Source organism: Pocillopora damicornis, chromosome 2 (genome assembly GCF_964200805.1).
Source record: "Pocillopora damicornis chromosome 2, jaPocDami1.2, whole genome shotgun sequence".
NCBI lineage: Eukaryota > Metazoa > Cnidaria > Anthozoa > Scleractinia > Pocilloporidae > Pocillopora > Pocillopora damicornis.
In genome coordinates this window covers 12,457,755-12,476,195 of record NC_142671.1, presented here as the reverse complement: position 1 = coordinate 12,476,195, position 18,441 = coordinate 12,457,755, and the positions used below count along the sequence as shown (strand labels likewise).

The 18,441-nt window shown below is 36.9% G+C and overlaps 1 protein-coding gene across 1 annotated transcript; it reads left to right on the top strand.

Moving 5' to 3' along the window:
- The first annotated feature begins 12,579 nt into the window (after positions 1-12,579).
- On the top strand, positions 12,580-18,139 carry LOC113677612 (phospholipase A2, membrane associated). The gene is made up of 8 exons (XM_089191352.1): positions 12,580-12,659; positions 12,748-12,796; positions 13,399-13,496; positions 13,734-13,838; positions 15,530-15,610; positions 16,418-16,604; positions 17,375-17,514; positions 17,895-18,139. Exons 3-8 carry the CDS (start codon positions 13,406-13,408, stop codon positions 18,035-18,037), a joined length of 747 nt encoding a protein of 248 aa, XP_089047478.1. The 5' UTR covers positions 12,580-12,659; positions 12,748-12,796; positions 13,399-13,405; the 3' UTR covers positions 18,038-18,139.
- The last annotated feature ends 302 nt before the right edge of the window (positions 18,140-18,441 follow it).

The following is an 18,441-nucleotide window of genomic DNA, read 5'->3' as shown; positions in this document are numbered from 1 at the left end:
GAGGTGGTGAAGCGTTTTACACATAATTGTTAGAGTAAACTGGCCACCGTAATGAGACCCAAGAATCTCTGAGAGATAGCCAATTCACATTATCAGTGAATAAAACCATCTTATCTACAAATATATGGGATTACGTATGCACTTTTGCCAACGTTAAGGAGACCATCAATCTCTCCCTCGGTAATTTCCTATATTTGGAATAAAACATTCTGCCAAAATCTTACGAGTATTCAGTCATCATCTTAACCCTTTAACTCCCAAGATCTCATTAGTAATTCTCCTAACTGTCGGCAAAATCATTCTCATTAGGTTAGTTTGGAGAATTTGGTATCGGATCAATTAGTAATTCTATAATTTTTCTTTATTCCCATCACTTGTTTGCATGATATTGTGTAGATATAGAATGGACCCCTGCAAAAAAAAGTAATGCGTGGAGCGGACTTAAAAAGTTATTTTAGAAATGCTTGAACAGTTCCGGTGATGGAGACGCAAAAAGCGGTATAGGAAAGTCAAAACAAAGAAAACGCAAACGACTCTGGTGGATTTTCCGTCAATAAACCATTCCAAAGTCAATCTTTAAAATAAAAGTTCGTTGAATTTATTTAAAAAATTCAAGCTAGCCTCATTTCAACTTTTGCACAAAAAATTAGTGAGATTTGTCCGTTTTTTCGGAAAATAAAAATTTCCTCCATATCAAACCATATTCTCGTTTATTATTTCCCCGTTGCCGTTTTACAAACAGACATGGACAATAAATTCTGTGTGATCTTGAACTGCTTGAACTGTCAATGAAAACAGATTTCGTTATAAGTTGGTACTCAGCTAATCAGAGAACGTCACGATTTCCATGACTGGATTGCAAAAACATTTTCAAATAGTTTTATTTAAATAGAACGTCTTATCTTTGGATACCGAAAAGGATACATTACTAAAAGGTTTCCTTTATACCAACAAAGGTAGGATGTTCATTTTTTAACTGAATAATCAATCGGCTATCTTGGTTAAGTTCGGTAAGTTGGTCATCACCTAATCACTTTATAAACAATTTTCATACGCAAATCAGCTTTTGAAATTTTTACATCCTCTTAATTGAATTATATTTCTACCCCTACAGAGAACTGAAACAATACCTCACGGAAAATTCAATACTTTAAGCAAAGGTACGTGGGTCAATTTTACTGTACACCAGTTTTTATGTAATCGAATTGGTTTGATAACAAAAAATTTCCTCCAAGTCAGATACGACGATTGCCTTAGTCATCCACATTTTGAAGTCGAGAAGAATGATAGAACAACAATAGGAAATGGAAAAATTTTCAAATAAAATCTAGATGCTTTATAAGACAAAATGCCTCAGCCGAAATATGTGAAATGTTATGAGGAAGAAAACTATTCAGTTTAATGAGGATGCATAACTGCTCTTGAAGCAAATTTATTTTTCCAACGCACCGATAATTGTTTTTTTCTTTAGTAACGTAGGCACCCATTTTGTTCTAAGCTATATTTTTATAATGACAAATGAGTGATGGGATCAATTCAATGAATCCCTGTGTGAAATGACGGTCTCTACTTTTTTTTCGTCATTATTATTACTTTGCTTAAATATTAATAATTTAAAAATAGTAATTTTGCTATTTATTAAAAAAAAACTCAATATGCTTGATGGAATAGATCCCTTAATTCCACAAAGAAAAAATAATTTCACATCCATCAAGTACATGTCTTTTCTAACAAATGGCAAATGGTAGCCACAACGTAACACAAACTGAGAAGACATGCGAGAAAAGTCAATGAGTAATGACAATGTTTCCGCCGGTGATCTCTCAAAATTTGACAGGAAAAATCCCACCTGTACCAATGGAAGTTCCCCCTTGAGAAAAGGTGCCAGTAAAGACCGACAAGCGCTCACAAAGTGATCCGCAAGCACAAAGAGTTTGGAGTTGGTGTAAAATATTTTCAGAGGCGAGGATAACATCAAAGATTTCCTAGAATTCAAAGTAAGGTAACATATTTATTCTATTAACACTTCCGTGTCCATGAAATGGCACACCTTATATTAGGATATTCTTGATGTCTAAGCTTCAATGAAAGTTGGGCAGGTGACTGCCTTGTGTAAAAGTAACTAACTGAGAAAAATTATTCCTAAAATTCTTTTAGCAAACAGCAATGGTCAATAACTAGCTCCACAGAAACCAATTTTGACATTTTCAGCCGCATAACAAACTGGAGACTGAAAACGTTCGAAACAATCCAGCTTAAATCAATGTTTCTTGCAATAAAACTACGCTTATTCAAGTCGATTGAGATCTCTTTTAATAATCCAAAAAAGATAACTTACTCCAAAGTCTGGTAAAATAAAGCAAACAATGTACATTGAGGGAGATCCCTCATGCATCTGCAGATGATGCGCGTGTTCCATAGAAATGCAATGAGCGACCGAGAATATCTTATAGTGAAAGAGAATTGGTCAAAGCATTTCTTCTTGGACTTGGTGTTGAAGTTGGTATACTAACGTGTTCAAAAAGGTCACCTTTTAATTATTTGGTACACTCCTGTTCTCTTGTTTGACGGTAACACGTCCCTAGGTTACCTTATGTAACAAATGAGTTCTTGTTATTAGTTCTTCTGAGGTGAGCTGATCAGTGAATATTATAACGCTTTTTTCAATAAAATGTACCAAAAAGTTGACTTGCAGAGCGAGAATATAAAATGTGGTTTAGTGAAGACGACGCTAACAGGATTTGGTTGGGATTGATATGAATTCCATAAAACGTAAACGCTTGATACTCTCCATGTGGATTTTTTTTAATCAACATTGGTCACTCTCCTTTTTTTAATAGAAAGTCACGGCAATTCTCCAGTAAATTAGGATTATTGGCAAGACCTACTTGCTTCAACTTATAAACGGGATTAAGCATTACATCTAGCCGAGATATTTATCACAGCTATCATAATTGTTTCATTTCATTAGTAATTAGACATACACCGAATATCGAAGAGGAGAATAAAGCGTAGACTTCCGTTGGCAGATGCCAGTTACAACTTATGTACATGTATGAAACAAATAGAAAAATATTGAAATTGAGTTAGTTGACTCAAGGAAATCCCCTTATTGTAATTACTACAAAACTACAACAACTAGAGATTATTTAGTATTATGAACTGAGTTGATAATGTAAATTGGCCACCGTCAAGAGTTTCTAATCTGACGTTACGTGCGTTAGTCCTTCGGCAGAGCCCGTCGGAACCTTAGCCCTTTGCCATTCGCTCTGACGAAAGGCTAACCCTTAAAACGTACTTTTAGAAACTCTAAGTTTACGTTATCAACTTAGTTAATGATACTTTCATACAACATCTAGAGGCCGGCCGGCCACCATGGCCATTTTGCTTATTTAGAGTTGTTACGCATTGTATGAAATGATAATCCTTGATGTTTATTTGTTCTCTGAATTACTGTTATTATCTCGGTTGATAGCCAGTTAAATTGATTGGTGAGTCTCTCTTATAAATTTCTCTTTCAGGGATAATGCCCGTGAGGAGAAGATCTACAGGATGTTCATTTCTCATCCTACCTGGTCTGGCATTGTTGTTAATAGATCAGGCGGCTGGTATATATGTTATTTCGTTTAGTTACGAAGAAATCACACGGCCCAAGAAACCAAGTCTTGTTTTGTATCTGCCACCTAGGAGGCTCGCCTAAGTTGACAACGAAACGAGGCTACAAGTAAACAATATACACTTAAGGTAAAACAACTGAAACAGTAAGTTTTGTTTTCCCGAGAGTCCTGACGTTTCACGAGACGAAGTCAAGGGAAACATCAGGACTCGAGGGAAAACAGAACTAACTAGTTTTCCGAGGAACTATACGTTAAGTGCTTTGTTATATATTTAGACCCTCCCGTAAACAATTATATGGCAATAAAATGCTGTTGTATTCGGCGCGCGGGCAACAACTGCGCGATTGTATCCCGGTCGGGATACATTTGAATTTAATCAGAGGCACGTGAACAAGAATCAACCAATCAGAGTGCTCGTTTTGTGGAGTGAAAGTCTAGGTCTACAACAATGTCTATTGTAACATACTTAAGCCAAAGAATGTGATTTGTTTGGGTATGGATTGCAATTGACACGTTCATTATCTTCGCACAAGTAAATGGCGTAGAATCATGGGTCTTTCAGTCTTTGTTAAGGAAACTCTCTAAAGTGAACATTTGTTGCTATTGATTAAAACACTATAACAAATAGAAATTCCTAAAGCGAACACGTATTTCGACCAATTAAAACACTAAAACAAATAGAAAGTCCCATCAATCTCATCAGGCATGTGTAAATCTAAATCTATTGTCAAGAAGAAAATTAGGTGATATTCTTCCTAAACTTTTTTAACCTTGTACAATGTTTTATTTCCAAAAAATGATCCACATTTGTTATGCTACTATCAGGAGACAATTGTGGCGACATGCTAGATTTCGAGGACTTAGCCCAGCAAAGCTGCCTCGTTACGCCGCCGAATAAAAAGGCAAGATTTCTTTCTCGACATCAGTGGCCAAACACGGGACAACATCACTAAAATGGGAAACGAGTGCTGATGGAGAATCTAAGTTAAGGTACAAGCTTCCAAAATCGGCTCACATCAAGGGAAAGAAACTCAGAGTAGGAGGTGTTAAAATGTGGATCTACAAGGATATTCCTTCTAGTGGAAGCAAGATGGAAGTAAGGCTGGCAGAAAAAAAAGGAAGAAAAAGGTTACGCGGGTAGGATCTTTTGAAATCAATCTGGGATTCTCAGGCTGGAGAGGAATATGGATGTCATTCGATGAATGCAAAGAAAAGGAAAAGAGCCTCAAAGGTTCTGCAAAAATCACAGGGATGGACTTCGTTCTAAAACATGAAGATACCATTTACATAGATTTACTTGGCTTTGTGGCAAAAATGTCCAAACAATCTCGCGATAAGATTGTTCCAACTATCACGAAATTTGGTTCAAAGTACGATTCCAGTAACTTTTGGCAGTAGACTTATCGCTGGAGTCAGCAGACACCATCTGCTCTTCCGACCTCTGTCGATTCTTCAAAGACTTCTCACCTTGCTCACATTGAAAGTCGCTTACATAACTGATTTGCTGATGAGACACAAACCACTTATGATTTCATGGGAGAGATGAAGAAACGTTGGAATGCCCTTAAGTCTTTTCCAGACTTTTCAAAGGAGGCTCTGATAAGTATCCTTCTAGCGTATGTATGCATCAGTGTCTCCTATTCACCCCAGTCACTGGTATTGACTCCACCGTAAGGAATAAGTATTCCAAACACCAGAGAAGAAGGCATGTTTCTGCGTTTGTATGAAGCAATGGACAAAAACGTGAAAAAGTACCTAGAAGATGGACGGGTTAAGAGGGGTAAATCGTACATGAACAGTCTTGGATGCCTGAAGATAATGAGTGCGGTAAACTTACTAATTTAAATGACCTACGTATAAAGAATGAGTTTTCGATACAGGCACCTGAAGCAATAGGGTTGTAAAAAGAATTTATCATATAAGCTACGTTGTCATACAAGGATTTCCAGCCCTGGAAAAAATAGATGATTGCTTGTAGATCTGAAATTTCTTCTCTCGTGTTCAACTCGACATCTCACTCGTATGATATCAAGAGAAATTCCATATATACGAGCGCCCATGTATTATTCTCTATATCATTCATTTTTGTGTCTGTCACATGAGCATTGTTGCAAAATTCAACACTGGTTAGACTGAAAAACAATTTTTATCGACAACATGAAGTGTGTTTCTTATTCAGAAGAACTTTCAAATAGAATTCCAAAGAAATCTCTAATTATACTTTCGATATAATTCATCCTCCATTACAACTCAAGTCGAAAGCCTCAACCTATGAACCCTCTCCTGAAGGTCACTGGTCCAAGAACTTTGCTGCTCTCTCAATACATCGTCGTAAGGACTGGGCTGTCACAGTGAAAGGTTTCGATAGGTTTGTGTCTGGGACTTTGAGGGCTCCACAAAGAAGAAAACACCAGAAAATGCCTTTGGTACCTATCAAAGCCATGGTTCAATGTTGATAGCGAATAGTGAAGAGGCGCTAAAAGCTCACGATATAGAAAACGGATTGGACTGGACAAAAGTTGCTGGAGCGACGACGATGACTTTGACTTTATGGCAGATTAGACGACCTTCCTATGCCGGTGGGGTTTCCTATAAAGGACCAGAGCCGTTATCCAGCGGAGTTTTCGGCATGGACTTCCACCAAACAGAATATCAATTCTTTTACGAGGATCATCCGTATCCAAAAGTTAAACTTCACTTTAAGAAGTCTGTCTTCTTTTTCAAAAACGTTTTAGTCTGTCTTGGAAGCGACATTAAAATAGATAATGGCGGAACAGCAACCAAGGCGCGAACGACACTGTTTCAAGACAAACTAGTTAGAGGTGCATCTAAATTTTCCATTAAAATGGACGGCATGACCAAAGACAGCTCAGATCTATTCGAAGCTGTAAACCCCCTTTCTAAAAACACGAAAGATGGGCATACTACTTTAGTCGACACCAAAGGCAACAGTTATTACATTCCAGGATCAAGTGCATCTGATCTTAAGTTACATGTCCAGATTCAAAATTCGCAAACTGTAGCTGCTGTCTGCTCCAGCGGTATCTATGCAACAGCCTGGCTAGAGCACAATTCCACGAATGCCAAGTACGAGTACGCTGTGTTGGTGAAAATAGACTCTTACACAAGCACTGCCAGCGCTCTCTGGAATCGTCAGGACAGGGAAGGAAATTTTAAGCTGTATATGGTTCTTCAGCAGGACGAGAAAGCACACGTGGAAAAAATTTGGAATGTCTCCCAAAACTAACGCAGCCACGAGACCACTATACGGCTATGTTATCTTTCAGCCCACAGCAGAACTCCCCAGAGATGGTTTAATCACCAAAAAGACCAAACAGTGTCGAATCATGGTCGAAGACAATCCAACAACCCTCTTTTTAAGCATCAGCTACCCTTCACGTCGGGAAGACGCCGAAAACATCTGGTGACATCAACAAGGAGGAATTCTATGAACTTGAAAGTGGTGATATCGAGGTTGAGGTCAACTTATCAGTAGATGTGAAAGTGAAACTCTCTGATGAAGCGTTCAAAGTGCATGGATCTCCGGCTGGCTATCAACCGCGTGTTGAAGTAAAGCGTGTGAATTCATCTCCTCCTGGAAGAGGAAACATACACGTCTTCAAAAATCTCAAGAACGGTTTCAGCGTTGAGTTGAAATTTCAGAAATAGTGAGAATAAGGTCCTGAGATAACTTTTGCTGAGGTCATAAAACAATTAATGCAATCAAAGAGGATGCCATATACTGATCAAATTAATGTAATTAATGCAAATGTTTTGACGTGGATACCAAACTCTGCGTAAGACGAATACACAAAGAGAGTTATGGAAACATCTAACCACGTATACAGATTGCTCTATTTTGTCTTGTATCACTACCAGCAAAAGTACCCATATATATAATATATGATTACCGTGAGACAAAAGATAATACTTCCTCCCACAACACGAATATCTAAGTACAGAAAAGTACGATAGTTTAATAGAATGACCCGTCCGAGTTGTGAAAAACCAAGCTGTGACAAAGCACTGGGCAGATCTGACTGATCTTCGTGGTTAGAGTACTTCGTACCCGTACAGGTGCTTCAAATTTGCTTTCGGTTAGACAATATAACGCAAAATATAAAGTTTTTATTCGCATACTGCTCTGATTATGAACCACTATCAGTTTTGAATAAAAACGTGACTTCCACTAAATTGCACCAGCAGGCAGGTAAACATTTTGGTTCATATGACAAATTAGTCAACATGGCTAGAATAGTATATAGAAATAGGGTTCTATAGTGTTCCACTTTTTATGGGGAAATTGGACTCGCTGTTTGCACTGGCTTGTTCTACGATGTATCTTTTCATGACTTTCAATAACTTAAGGATGGGGCGGTACTTAATCCCGTAAAAACAGTGAATAACAACAGTAGACAGGCAGCAGAAAATAGAAGGATTGTATACAACTTAAATTACTTAACATAACATTAAATTCCTCCAAGATTACATGAACACATATAGTTCTCTAGAATTAACAGCAAGAGAAAATTATAGGAAATTTATATTTTTTCTTCTATCAAATATTTTATTAGTCGTAATTCAAATATATTTCTCTAGAGGAGCCTCTCCTCTTGAGCCTTTAAATACAATTCGTGACCGTTGTGTCACACAGACAAAGTTTAAGGCGACATCTGCGATAAGATCTCAAGGGATATTTTTTGACTGGAAGTAGATGGCAAAGACAGATTAAAATCATGCTTTTCATAAATGAGGGTCTAATGGAATCTAACAACTGTTAAGCTCAGAAATCAATTCCTCAGGCAGGAATATTGTATAACTGAAGCATAAAATCATTGAAAATTCCAAAGAAAAAAACTTGAAACGACAACTAGCCATCATTATTTGTTAATTGCACCTTTATTTACTCGCTATTGAATTAATCATCTACATGTATTTATTCATATCTTCATTCGCAAGTTTGGTCGTTCGTTCTTTTTCTTATTCAAACATGTATTTAAAATTTACAATTTTTATAACCTCTTTAAGTGATAATACTAAAAAAAGCACTGATAAATTTTAAACTGACCACATCTAAATGATTTTAAGTCCCATCTGGGGGAATACCTGTTACATACGGCATAGGAAATACTTCCTTTTTGAAAGGGCGGTACTGGGCCTTTTGGAGTCTACAGTAGCAATCGTTTCGTCGCTTGCAACACCTGGAAGCCAATGCCACGAGACAATCTTTCGGTTAACATAATATCTTTCTTAACGTAGAGCCGTTCAACTGATCGTCTATTTGTGGATCCTTTTATCATCAAGATTATTCATTTATTATTTAGAAGTTTCGCTCTGACGAAGAGCCATCGCTCGAAACGTCACCTCTTAAACTCTTAACGGCGCCAATTTACATTCCCATCTCAGTTGATAATACTAAATTACCTTGTTATACTCCCCCATTAGCGCAACACCACAATTTCTTTAAAACTTACCTCTTTTATACTTTTATCATCTCACTAACATCACCTGAACAAGTCTCAGTACCCATCAATTCGATCAACAGGTTTTCCTTTTCCTTGTCCTCCATAAGAACAGCCATAGTTGCTGAACACAACTGGATTTATACCAGTGACTCGATATAGCATCATCTCGAAAGAAATTATGTCTCTTATGATCGATCTGCTTATATCATTTTCTGTAGAGAAAAAGATAATTGCTGATGTATGAGTTTTTTAACATCCTGAAACCCACTACTGCAATCAATTGATGAGAAATTACACACTTTTAAAGGTCTTCAACTGCTTTTACGTTAAATAAAATATTTTGTTGTGGCATACCAGTCAATTTAGAATTGCTCGATTTTGTTATTTATTAGCAATTTGTTTCATTGTCATTTAAATCACATTTTCCTGAAATAAATCTGCCATAAAACGGACCTTTTTGCAAGAAATATAATTTCTTTCACCGGTCAATCTTTCTTGCAAGGTTTTGAATAGGTCTTTTGATCTCAAAATTACTCATCGACCTGTTTTTTAAAGATTTAGCAGACTAACTTTTTATGAGAAACGCTTTGGCCTTCCATCACTCAAGCACAATAATTTGATGCTCTTAAAAATTATTGATTAAAGGTCACAAATACGTCTATTGAGAAAAAAAAAGCAAGATAGAGTAGAAACAATAACCAGGTTGATCATAGCCTTACTTACGCACCCAGAGTTTCTGGTGAGTCTTCTTCATTTTCATCCGCTATTTGGGAATTGGCCTCGACGCTTCCAAAGATGTTCCCCTCTGGAAAAAAAATTTTCAGAAACTTTTTTTAATTCAAAGCATGGGCTCGAAGTCCTCGAGGCTGAAAATCATCTTCCAACCGTCTTTTTTTAAATTTTTAAACGTATCAGTTAAAGGAAGGGAATTAACTTGCACACGAATACTGGGTGTTAAATATATCTTTGCGGCCAAACATTTTACCTTCGAAGCTGGATCCAGATTCTGCCTGAGCATTTTGCAAGGTAATGGTGCCCAATAGAATGAGGACAATCACCTTGACTCTCGCCACGAAAGATCTGAAACGAAATTTTTCAGCAGGTTGAAAAAAAATTTTTCTTTGCGGTCGTAAAGATTAATAAAAACAACTTTTAAAATTGGATTCATTGCAATCTTTTTCCTCCCTTAAGTACCTTAAATGGGTCTTCACTGCTGTTCGATTCTTATAAAGTCACAGAATAACCTTTAGAAATAGATATAAACTATGATCAAGAAGATACATAGGAGAGGAATACATGGGTTGTAAATAGCACTTTGTTCAAATGAAAAGCTTAATTTAAAACTATAGTGAAGGTTAGGAAATCCCAGTCTATGTTTGTTTCAACTCTAACTGAAGACGTAAATGGCCATATTTGACCTTAAGAGTAAACCTTTTGTGATCAATTATTTGTCGGATAACTTTAACGATAGGATTTTTTAGTTATCGAGTTCTTTCATGCTTGCGCTTAAAAAATATAATATTCAACGTAGAAAGCTTAGTTCAGCAAAGTGTAAACGCTACCAGTTCTCCTTCAGTCACCCGTAAACAGTTGTTATTAGTGTTAAACTGTAACAGCCACCTGTCATGTCCTTTTGCGTAGTTGTCATCCACCGGAACTCTTTGAAAGTAATTAATGTTGTAAAAGGCGAAATTCCTGCTTAGCCAATAGTGTAGAAGATTACATGACTCTTTAGATTATTCGTAGCATTACCTTATCCAAGTACGTTAGGTTTAAATAGTACTGTTTTGTAAAGCTAAAAAAAAAAAAAAGAGAAGAAGAGAAGTGGAGGGTCGAACCAGCCCTGGCCAGGTCCGTTCTGGTCAAAATTGTAGTAGAGCTTGCAGAATAAATCCACGTTGGAGCCAACCCTGTTGTTGTTAGTCATTAGGGACCTTAAGCAGTCACGATGGCAACGCCTAGGAAGACTTCGATTAAAAAAAAATGAATTTCTGCCTTTAATTAAATTTAAACAATGGCTGTATGTGTTTACCGTCTCATACGGCGCCACACCTCTACTTCAGCATAACGTATAAGAGAAGCCTTGAGTTCCAAATGGAAATTAAAATGATTTGCCGTCGTGGTTTCGGTTCGCAGAGGACGCAAGTTGTGGTGATTTCACGTTGTTGTTTTGCATAGGACGGCTAGGAAATGTACAAAGTTTTAAAACGCATGTGCTGAGCTATTGTTCTGCCAATTAGATCTTTTGTTTTTTCATGTCCTCGTTACCGTCGCCGTCGTGGTTTGCTTAAGGTCCCTATTCTCTCAAGGATAGTCAGCAGCCGTAATAGCTTCCGGTCCTTCCCGCAGCCAGCGAGTGCCCCCCAAGGAAAGCCTTTACCCAGAAGGAGTTTTTAAGAGTTGTCCCCGTCCGTCCGTTTATTTGTGAAGGCAAAACCTGTTTTCACATAACCAAACTCTGTTGTGCAATTCGCTATTTGTCTTCTACCAGATATTTGCAGAAGCAAATTACAATTCAGTGGCTAGTAACCATGATGGCATATGCAAGAAATGTGATAACCCGTAAAGTAAGGTTAAAACGCATAGACTAAACGCATGGCACCTGTCATCAATTATTTAGAAATGAGTGTTCCATATTTCTGTTTTGGATATATCAACTAACCAAAAGAGTGTATATTAAGGTAAAGATGATAAACATCAGCCCGATGATGAATATCAAAATCTCTTGAAAATTATGTTTTCTGTTGTTATCATTATCGAACGATGACAAACACCTGTGTAAGGAATAAATGAATGACACGGGAAGGAACTTGTCTGTACACATTTTTCAGCTTGGATAAGTTTCTGTCTGCATGTCGGTAGACGAAGTTTTGTTTCACATTAAACCTTATCAGGAATGGTAATATCCTTTCACTGATTCCTGACTTGACCAACTTCAGCTTAGATGAATGGGAGACATTTACGTGACAATATAACTAGCTTTGGTCGACTGAATTGTTTAAAGACATTTAAAAGTTATTCTATATTTATTGCAAGCCAGAAGGTTGTATTTCAATCTTAAACAAACAAAATTTCATTAAGTTTGCCACGCTCTGGCTCTAGTTCCATCCAGTCACTCCTGTGATCAAAGTTAAGTTCATTTAATTAGGGTGGAGTTTTACTTATCATCCCTTTGGTTTGTTAATGACTTTCTTAGATTGTTTGTGAACTACGAGGAGAAGTATTCTATACGTTTCCCACGTCTTTTCTTTGTAAGCTTCAGCAAATGTCACTGCTTACCAATCTTTAACTTAGAACGATGTGACTACCCTTGAATCAGTGCAATCATGTCTCTTTGTTCTTTTTTCCACAAGTCGATATCGCTTTCTTCGCTTGTTTGCGATCGAGATGTTCTGACATTAACGTGTGGCCGATTAATGCGGATACCAGGTAGCTGTTTATGGGCAAATAAGAATACAGCTTTTTTTACAACCTGTCCAATAAGTTATTACCAAAGGTTACGGGACGAGGTCAAGAATTTATTATTTTATTCAGGAAATTTGAAACAGTTTCTCATTCAAACAGATTCTCCTAAGAGGTAAGTGATAATTTTCGCCTTTGGCATCAGTGCGATTGCATATAGTCCATATAATTCATATTTCAACGTTTGAGTTATATATTTACAGATACCATCTCAAGAAGTCGAAATCAATACAAAGATTGACACATTTTCGGGTGAGTGTCAATTTCTTTGAAGTTATAGTTCTAATTGAACTGATTAAATACTATTAAATTCGAACGTATTATGCAGAAAACATTTCGGTTTTTGTCCCTTATTTTTTCATACGATAAAGATCGTTAAGCACTAACGAGCGAGAGCATCTAGACCGAAGCAAATCGCAAAAGTGTCATGATATACACTGTAGATTAACGTGTCTGCCTGACAAACACTGGTACAGCCCAGGCTTAATTGTGTACGACAAAATCAATGAAAATTAATACAGCCAATGCAAGACTAATTCCTCATTTGGTTTATCAGTGGTTAGTGTGCTAGGTAAACCTTGGGCCAGGAATGAGGGCTATCTTTCAGAAACCAAGAAAGGGAATCACAAAAGATTACTTGCTTCTAAGATTTGACCATAAATGTTTTCTCTATCAATAAGTTATTGTCTAGCAAAAGTGCTCGTAGTATATCGTGTGTGTAAAGGAACGTGTCAGCTTTTCAAAGGAAGTCAATAGTCTTTCAGTCAGTCTGTTCTCATGCTAGGTGATTAGATAAAAATACTGTTTGTTCTTCAAATTGACTTTAAACTAATATAAAGCCAATCGCATTGCAGAGTTACAATGACAATCAAGTTATTTTTCGTGATACTCTTGCTCTTCGGAGCCGTCCATGTGAAAAGTGCCTTTGGTGAATCTGGCCTCGATCTCGAAGGTAAGGGGCCACTTCTGTTACCCTGTCGGAATGTAAAGTACTTTACACTTTCCTTTGTTACCCTTGCTTCCAACTAAGCTGACAGCAAGGTTTATGTTGGTAATGACGATATCTCTCGATTAGGAAACATGTCATGTTGTTTTAAATCCAAATTCAATTTAATTACTAGCTATTCCCACAAGAAACCACTTGCCTTGATGTATTTCTGATTACTGGTTTACTTTTCTCGGTATGTAGAGATAAATCCAGACCAAACAGCAGTTGGAAGCGCTGAGGAAGACAGTGAAGACGCAGATGAAGACACAGAGCCGGTTTTGATTGATGAAAACCAACTAGATACAGGTAAAGTTACATAAGGTTACAGCTTTCTTTATTCCCCTACATTCCCTCTATATTGTACTTCTCAGCATAATAACAAAGACCTTTGCTGAAATTTATAATTACTTATTCAGCTTATTAGCTGAGGACGTTACTTCCAACATCATTGCTCGTTCATAAGCCGTAAGCATTTTAGGAGCTAATGTCAGCATGCATCAAACAAACAGCGGCACGTCACCCAAATTTGTTTTCCCTCCTACTTTTATATTTTGTAGCCCAATATGTTCTTATAATTGCGGTGTAGTTTTTTTGTAAAAATATATTTCAGTTTTCGAGAAATAATTTTTTTCGTTCGACCGCTCAAATATGCAAATTTGCGCCGTGATTACTACCCGAGTTGTGTGACCTCATGTATCGAGTGTACTAGACCTACGGTATTTCTGGGAACATAATCCTTTGTTTTATCATCTAAACTTAATCCCCTGTCGTTATTGAAGCTGCCAAAGAAATATTTATTTTTTGGTGAATATTTTTGTCCGACATACTTTTCCTATGTCGAAAAGTAGCATCAAAACAAAGACAGTTTTAACAATGACCGATATGACACAGTCCATTTAGCTTCAAGCTTTTATAAGACCAAAGGATCGTTATAAAGTCATAAATAAACAAAATAAGAGTGTTATGTTAGACTTTTGTACAAATTGTAGTGATTTCTGCCAATTAACGGTGGCGACAAGTAGGCGCACCATGTACATTTCATAGTCGCTATCAAGTAAATTTTACCGGACTTTGAGTTCGTCTCAAGAAAGAACAACACAAATACACAAGGAAATTTTTACAGTAATTCGAGTAATTCGTAATTTTTACAGTAATTCGGCTGCTCATGGAGTTTCATTAGTTAAAACATTTATTAAACTTTTTTTTTTAGTTTCCGACCGGTACCAATTTCCGACAAAACACATTGCAATGATTATTGTCTTCGGCACTTTTAGCTTCCATTTAGCAAAATATACCAAAAAGTATGCTATTTGAGCCATATATTGATAATTTTGGCGGAATGTTTGGCCAAGAAACTACAAGAACTTCATCACATGAGGGAAATTTAACTGTCAACATTCTCAGCTATCAGTGTACAACAAAACTACTTCGTCAAAACAAATAGCTCCTTTAAGAGGATAATACAAGATAAGTGTGTGGTGAAAACAATTTCCCGGCAATTTCGCTATTCAGTCATACGTTGATGAAACAACACTCTCTTTTCCAATTTCGACCTGAAAATAGCAGACAGAGAGCCACTCAGTGTTTGTTTAACAGGTAAATGACTTTTTTCTTGAAAAAGAGTAGAGATACTACGAGCGTCCTGATTGATCAAAAACCTGCGCAAAAAACTTGCGCAACTGACCACTTAGTTAAATTGCATTTTTAAACACAAAATTTGATTTATGTTGGCCAAATAAAATTGTTCTTATTGTTTTCGGCGTTCAAAGCATCCCCTTCGTTTCCTCATAACCAATGGCCATCAATGAAATGATTAATATTTGGGAATTTTTTTCCCGTGTGGCACCATTTCTCGGGGCATTCGTTGAGTATAAGGTACGTTATAAACCCGGCATAATTTACTCTTTGCGTCTATGTTCATACTTTGTAAGCATTCCTCGGAGGGATCCCCAATTCTACTGTAACTGTTACTATAACTGCGAATTCGCTTTTTAAAGATCTTGACCAGTATGAAAACGAAACCAACGTCTTAGAAGCTGAGTCCGGTGAGGAAGTGGAAGAAACGTCAGATGTTTTAGGTGAGGATATTACAATTCTGATCGAAATGAATTGTTTTCACACTTAAAAGTATCACTAACCAAGTCTATACATATACATGTCATTAAATTATTCATCGCTATTAGCTACATAAGGGTTCTTTATGCGGTCATCGCAAAGATTTTCAACCAGAATGCTGATTTTTTTTCACACTAGGGGGAATAATATAGTTTCCCGTGTATTACCTTCTTAATAAATTGTTGATTTCGTCCTCCACTTTGGAGAAGGGCAGATTGCTTTAGATTAAAAACAAGATATCCACTGGCAATCTTATATCTTTACCCAACCTCCCCCCTCCCCCCATTTCCTCCTTTGAAAAATATTTTTGTTTTTTCGAAAAATAAAAGACAAACAAAGAATACCTTGAGGCTGAGAGGAACTAGGATTTTGAGATCACAAACAAATGACACACTATGAGCTAAAAGTCAGTTAAGATCGTTTCAATTTCGCTCATTTGCCGCAAAGTCATTAAGCTCTTTATTGCGCTGTAAAATTATGAAGGAATCCTTTTTCATAATGCCAAACCTGGTGCGAACTGGTTTTTCCAGTCATCAGAGTAAGTTGCACAAGTAAGTGACACATATAATGTTCGTATTTACTTTTATCACTTTTTTTCTACTCGATAAAATATAATACCAAGTCAAGTGGAAATTTTCCCATAATTTTCTCCTCAAAACAATTGCAAAAATAAGAATAAGCCTTATCTCCCCACACAGAGTACTTCATGGAAAGGAACAGTGTGTATCTAGATGTGTGACAACAATAAAATAAATTGTTTTTCAAAACAGAAGATAAAGGGAAAACGAGGTTCAGAAGGGGTTTTGTATCCTACGAGTTGATGATTTTCCTGGGCACTGGCAGACATCCCTCTGACTACAAAGATTATGGCTGTCATTGTAGACGTAGACTTCGAAAAGGTCCTAGAGGTGGAAAACGTCGATATAGAAGATTGCGCGTCATGGGCAAAGTAGATAAGTAAATGAATAATGCAATGTTGTTGTATTACTTTGGTTTGCTTTTTCTTCTCTTTGTCAAACGTATATGTTGCTTTTTAATTTATCCGTTAGCTCGTTCGCCCTATAGCAAGGGCTATTGGGTTATCAACGACCATGAAACGTTGAGGTTGGTCAGTCGAAATCTCCGCGGTATGAAAAATATGATTCATTCCGTTTGATTATGGTCAGTTTGAAACTCTATTTGCATATTTGGACTTGGTTTTAATGGAAAAATATTGAGTTGAGGTTCGTGATTAATCTAGGATTACAATAGTCTGGCTTTACTTCCCCCTGCAATTGTTCTGACAATGCGTGCCGTTCACTCAAACAATCACCAGGCTATCAATGTTTACCTATGTCACATGATTCACCGTTGGCCCTTGGTGGTATCTTTTATTGTGAGAATAGAACGTTATACAACTTATATAGAACTTATTGTATGGATAGAACTTCCCTACCGAGCGATCCTTTAGCTCGCTAGGGAAATAGAGAAAGATGTTATTTCGTTTTGCCACGGGCGTGGGACAAATATTCTAAGTCCACACAAAAAATCCAATGTCAGACTCGGCTCCGGGTCCGATAGCTGACGCTCTTTCAATTAGCCATAGAGACTCTATGGTAAGCTTCGTTGTTTCGAGATCAACATTCAACAAATTCTCGAAACTGTTTATCCAAACAAATATGCATGACACGGTTTTGGTTTTGTAGCACTCAGTAGAAAGACATGAAACCATCTATTTTGTTTTCCAGTTGTTGCCGCATCCGCAATATCTGCCTCGGTAAACTTACGAAGTCTAAGTATTGCCCGTTCAAAAAAATTGGAGCACCATTTGACATACCTTACTTAGCAGGATTGACCAAGAGTGGAGGAAAAAAAATTTTCAAATGCGGTAAGCTCAAAACTCCCACCTAGGATGGCTAATTAGATAACCAACCGGCTCTATTGACTTGGTAGAGAAAGAGACTTTTTACCTAAATTTTTTACGCAGAAATCTTTCAAATATATGATGATAATAATGAATTCACTATCAGGCTTCAGCAGAAACGTTTTTGTAAAATGGTCAAATGTCAAAAGTGAGACTCTTATGACGAACTTATTACAAAGGCGTTGATTGCGGCTTCCATTGCAAGTTGATAAGGTTAAAGACCCGAGGATGTAATTTGAAAAAGTTTTCAATTCTACATTGAATATTTAGTTGTTAGTTATGTCACCGTCATCATAATAAGCATCGTTATTGCTATCATCGTCAATACTTTTTTATTCTTTCAGCGTCTTTCAAATACCGAAGTTATGATCGCTGTCGTAAAGAACTGTGCAAGTGTAATACTGAAGCCGTCAATTGCTTTGTGAGGAACAAATATCGTCAAAAGTACGCGGAGATTAAACCCAAAATGTGTCGTTCACGTGGCTAGCTTCGCTTTGGTAAGAAGAAGATGCGGTCTTAAATGATTCCAGTTCCCAAAAGTATTCACGACTGTGTAGAACAAAATTCAATAAAGGGTTAAAGTGTGGAAGTGGCGTTCAAATATATTTATGTATTAATAGATGCATGGTTAATTATGGCATACATTGAATATGCTAGCGCTCTGATTTATGACGAGCTTAAGAAAGTCAGCTGGTACGATTTCTCTGATTTTGTTACCGTAAGAAGTTTAACAGATGACCATAATTTTTTTAAAGGAAAATCATCAGGAGGTCTCAATTGGTGATTAAAAATACACCTGTTTCAACGTTTTTGTAGGGACTTTCCCAATGATTCTCAGATTAAGGTAGCACGCTCAATAATTCTCGAGCGAATACACGAAAAAAGTCCTAA

Coding starts and splice junctions, on each gene's coding strand:
- LOC113677612 (XM_089191352.1), top strand. CDS start 13,406: ATGACAATCAAGTTATTTTTCGTGATACTCTTGCTCTTCGGAGCCGTC. Junction 15,611..16,417: donor AGAAACGTCAGATGTTTTAG/GTGAGGATATTA, acceptor TTTTCAAAACAG/AAGATAAAGGGAAAACGAGG. Junction 16,605..17,374: donor GTCATGGGCAAAGTAGATAA/GTAAATGAATAA, acceptor TTTGTTTTCCAG/TTGTTGCCGCATCCGCAATA.